This window comes from Corylus avellana, chromosome ca5 (assembly GCF_901000735.1).
Source record: "Corylus avellana chromosome ca5, CavTom2PMs-1.0".
NCBI lineage: Eukaryota > Viridiplantae > Streptophyta > Magnoliopsida > Fagales > Betulaceae > Corylus > Corylus avellana.
The window spans coordinates 30,693,850-30,698,988 of NC_081545.1; the positions used below are offsets into that span (position 1 = coordinate 30,693,850).

Here is a 5,139-nt window from a genome sequence, read left to right on the forward strand (position 1 = left end):
GGAGTAATTTGGGAAAAATAAGATTAAAAAACGCACGTGCGTCTCACGTGTGGATTTTTCATCTTCTTAGACGGTAATGAGTGACGGAAAGTTTGAATTAAATTTTTTTTAAACTTTAGAATGGTACATTACAAATTTTTAAATATTGAAGTTCAAAATGAAAAGAGGTTAAACTTCAAGAATTCATTTTCCCCTTAAACTTAATCTTTTATTTGGACAACTAATTAAAAAGGAAAAGTGGGCATGTACTTTGTGCATCAAAAGGTTCAAATAGATTAATGAGTAAAGAACTAAGAATGATTATTTTTTGGCTGTGTAACTTCTCTCTCTCTATATATATTTTACGTAATTGAGCACGTTTTGGGCAGAACACATTAAAGAAAGAGAAGGAATCGTCGGTGTTTGAATGGATCGTAAATTAGACCTCTTTCCAAGACTAGCCGAGTAGGTGTTGTCGCCCACATGCACAAAATGTTAACCAACTCACCGGTTCATGTATGAATTATTTATCACAAATTCAATGATAATTTTAAATATCACGAAGACTCATAATTTTTAAAATTATGAAATTCCAGTAAAAGCAAAACCTTCAACTCTAAGAGCCCATGAAATTAAACTCATTTTAAGGTGCATGAAAAACCAAGACAAAAGTGAATGCACGAGGTTTTCTTTCAAAATTGTTTTCGAAAATTTTATTTTAAATTGATATATGTTCAAAATGTAGGTAATTTTTATGTATATTTTTAATTTTAATATGCATTTTAGACACATGTCAAATTAACAACTAAATTAAAAAAATTCTCCTGAGCCAGCTCATTGAGCAATTCACATGTGTTCTATTTGTTTTATCTAAATCATTATTAAAAAAATAAAATAAAAATTGATTAGAACTGTCGGCACTGTAAAAAAAAAAAAAAAAAAAAAGAGATAAAAGAGTCGGTGGTATATAGCATTACAATTTGGGGTTTTTTTTTTTGGTTATTGTTATTGTTATTATTATTATTAAATTGGGGAAATTATCTTTTTCTCTCATGAACTACAGCGTTTTGATACTTTTTTTCTATGAACTACCAACTGTGACACCCGACCCTCATGAACTACCATTTTGTGCTCAACTAATTCTATCAGTCAAAGGCCCATTTCGTCAGTTAAAGTCGTTAACCCAGACGATCTACCCATTACTTTGCCTTCATAAACTACAATTCATTATCATTTTGTCACCATGAACTACAATGCCAATGCATCGTCACTTTGCCCCATGAACGACAATGTATTGTCACTTTGATCATTTAAATTAACGCCTTTGACTGACATAATAAACGTTTAACTGATAAAATTGAGATTTTAAATACAAAATTATAGTTCATAAGGTCGAATGTCACTATTGATATTTCATGGGTCAAAATAAAAAAGCTTTGTACTTCAAGGTAGTTTCCCCTATTAAATTTTGTAAAAGTTTTGAAAGTTGCTATTTGGGTTTTGAGTTACTGAGGTCCGCCTCCTACTCTGCACTGGAAAAGAGAGACAATTCCAGAGACCCGAAAATGAGTAGTAGAACTTTCAAGTTTCCCGCGAAGGCAAAGACCGCTCTGTATCTCATAACAGGCACTGGCACAGCCACAGGCCTTGCCTTCAATGTCTCTAACCCTAATTCCCTCTCACTTTCACACGATTCTTTATTCGGTTCCTCTAATTTACCTGAGAAAATTCGGACTGTCTTCCATGGCGTCCTCCGCTCGTCTCGTGCAATCTCCACCGTCCGTCCCCATTCTTTTTCTCTCGCTTTTATACTGCAATACATTTGTTTTTTGCTCCACACAATTGGCTATGTAGTTATTGTTATTGTTCTTTTCTTTCTATTGGGAAGCTGTGATGCAGATTGCTTGCACTGTTGTCGACTACAAGTATTCTTTACATGGGCTGCCGGTGGACTCTGACGAGTACCTTCGCAAATTGAATGAGGTTTTCCTCTCTCTCTCTCTGGTTCGCTCAATAGCTCTGTGCTTCTGTTTAATTTATGTTTGTTATTGAGAAATGGTAGGGATTGATTACAGATTAATTGCAATTGCAAAATGAGAGCTTGTTACTGCTGGAGCACATGCATGCGAGTATGCAATGAGAGATTTCATATGCTTGAAATTGCTCTGTCAACAATAGATTACTCTTGGCCTTAACATTTTGCCTTTTTGCTATTTTAGACTCTCTCGAAGCTGAACCATATAGGGTGAATTAATGCTACACGATGTTTCACCTCATAATTGTAATGGCAGATGCATTTATGGGAATAGCTTCCTGATAACAACATATTTTGCAGTATATGCAACAGGGCTTCTTTGGTTTCAGATCTGATTCTATAACTTTAGTTTTCAAATGTGTTGCTAGGTTTTACAGAATTGATCAAAGGCATTTGATTATTCTTTCAAATAACGTCATTCTCAAGAAGTCCACAGTCGTCAACTCATAAGTGTATTCTCTAGAAATTACAATATCCCTAAGAGGAAAAGGATCCTCAATAGAAAAAAGTAAACCATGAATATAGTTGGAGTGTTCTAGTGAGAATTTTGATCTTACAATGGAATTTAGGTCCATTTACGCTCGGCCAAGAGAATGCTGAAACTATGTGAAGCAAATAAAGGTTTTTATGTCAAAGCTGGCCAGTTTGTTGCTGCCATGCGGCAGGTCCCAAAAGAATACTCATCAACTCTTTCTTCATTGCAGGATCAGGTATGAATTAATACATTTGTTTAGTAATAGTCCTTTTAAAAAAAAAATCTGTCTACATTTATGTAGGAAGGGGCACATCTGACTGGTTCTTATGCTAATTTTGTGGTTACGAATGCCTTAGGCAGTTCCTTGTCATTTCAAAGCTATAAAGCAAGTACTAATCAGCAATCTGGGACATGATTTGTCTGAGATGTAAGTCGTTCTTCATTAATTAAAATCTTTGTGTTCTAAATCAATTTATCTGTTTGGCATCTCTTTCCACATTCATGTTGTTATATTTATGTTGTAACCTTTTTATGTTTTTGAGTATTACCAATTTCTTCGCTGTCCTGCACTCCAGGTAGAGTAATCCATTCACTTCATGCAGAGGGTTGAGATTTACGTCCTAGAAAACTCTCTTGTCAAGAATTTATTGTTTATCTGTTAAAACTTCTTATGAATGGAACATGTAATTTCCTTCAGTATCAAGGAACATTATGTTTAGATAATTACTTTTCTTTTCTTTTTGGGCTCCCTCAGGGAACGTGTTCATTGATTTTTGGAAATCTAGCGTGCTTAGTGGTTTGCATTTTTAATGCACTGTTCATTATTAACTATATGTGACATACTATGTACCTTCAGGCCCTTACTACTTACTTTTCATAGAATAAATTCAATGAAATGACATGAATACATTGTCTGTCAAAATTGTCAGCTTTGCCTGTGCTGGTTCTCTTCCTGAATGGATCGTCTTATCTATCAATACAATTTTCCACAAGCCAATACTTATTTACACAACATTGTGTGTTATTGGTACTTCGACATAGCTTGGCTAAAGATGTGGTTGATATACATCAATAGCATGACCCTAATTTTTCATTTCATGTTATGGTGCGTATTTTTTCCTTCAAGATGCACTTTGTGCAATTTGGATGTATATACTATAAGGTGCATCCTCGCTTATTCATTTTAAATGGGCCTTAATTGATCTCCATGTGCAATTCAGACCATGTGAACAAGAAATGGAAAAGTTTTGAGTTTATTTGGGACATTCTTTATATTAGTAGATGCTATGTAGGCATACTTTGGTAGTTTTTACTTGCCATTGGAGTTCTCTGGAGTATAAATTTGGTTCACCATACTGATTTGGGATTTAGAGACTTTTATTGAAGGCATGGTTGCTTAGTTTCTTGTTCTTCTTCTTTCTTAATGAATGAATTTAATAAGGTCCTCATTTACTTCGTTAATTCTTCTTGTTCTAACTCCTTATCTATCTCTCGTATGGCACCTTTGTAAGATAGTCTTTTTTTTTTTAGCTAAGTTAATGACTTCTTCATCTACTTCTTGAACTCTCTTTTTAACTCTTCCATCTCCTTCACAGCACTAACTTTCCTTTCCTAGACATTTTTATATCTTTCTTATTTTTAGTGGCATGCCATTGCACTTTTCACTTTCCAAATCGGTAGCATACTCCTTAAATCTACTCATCAACTTACTTCGCTCCCCCAAGAGAAAAGTAGATTCTTTTACTCGAAACGCTGGAATTGTTTCTTGACTTTGGAATACACTTCAGATTTTTGTCATTTGATGAACAACCGATAGCTGCTGCATCTATTGCTCAAGTGCACCGTGGGATATTGAAAGATCACCAAGAAGTAGCAGTTAAGGTTGGTTAAAAAAGTAATGTCAATCTAAGTAATCCTGACATGATTTTAGTCTTAGTATTATATCATACTTGTTTGTGCACCACCTTTTTTGTGTGGTTATTTTCATCAATTTTGCTCAGTTTAGATATTATATTACTGACATTAGGGAAATAAATGATAGAAACTTTGAGGACCGCAAGAGAACGTTAGAGGAGCTTGAGTCCTTTTTCTTCTGTACTCTTTTTCTTAGGATCCCTGCATTTATTTCTCCATTGGTGCTCAATTACTACATTAACCACCATCCTGGGATCTTGTGGAAATACATACATACGTGTATTGTGTATATATATACTGGGCTCTTGCCTCTCGTCTCCTCTCAACCACCATCCATGTCCAGTTTCCCATAAAAACTGAAGTCTATTTGATATTGTTATAACTACAGTTGATAATCACAGTGTTTCAACTTGATGATGAGGACATTCATAGATGATTTGTACCTAAGATACTTCTTTGGATATTAACTTGTGCCAAAAGTAACTGGAATCATAATAGATTGTACCATCAATGAATTGGTCTACAAACTTTATTGCATTTCTATGGTCAGATTGCTAGTATCCCAAAATAATGGGATATCCTGCAACGGTGATCTAACCCAAAAACCTGTCCTCAATTTGGATTGTATGTTGCAATTTGCCTGTGTAAAGCCGGAATCGCTGGTCAGCCATACAACTAGAAAAAAAAAAAACTTAATCATCTGTAACTAATTGTTTGTTCTTTATCATAAAAGGGG

General features: G+C 34.5%; 1 protein-coding gene across 4 annotated transcripts in view; it reads left to right on the forward strand.

Moving 5' to 3' along the window:
• Positions 1-1,493: 1,493 nt before the first annotated feature.
• LOC132182448 (uncharacterized) overlaps positions 1,494-5,139 on the forward strand; it is an 11,824-nt gene continuing 8,178 nt past the window's right edge. For 3 of the 4 annotated variants that reach the window (XM_059595693.1, XM_059595694.1, XM_059595695.1), the window contains exons 1-5: positions 1,494-1,757; positions 1,879-1,962; positions 2,584-2,724; positions 2,846-2,916; positions 4,277-4,370. In XM_059595693.1, the coding sequence (XP_059451676.1) occupies positions 1,545-1,757; positions 1,879-1,962; positions 2,584-2,724; positions 2,846-2,916; positions 4,277-4,370 (603 nt within the window). In that variant the 5' untranslated portion in view covers positions 1,494-1,544. Of the gene's footprint in view, positions 1,758-1,867; positions 1,963-2,583; positions 2,725-2,845; positions 2,917-4,276; positions 4,371-5,139 lie in introns of all 4 variants that reach the window. The other variant, XM_059595696.1, reaches the window with a different exon arrangement.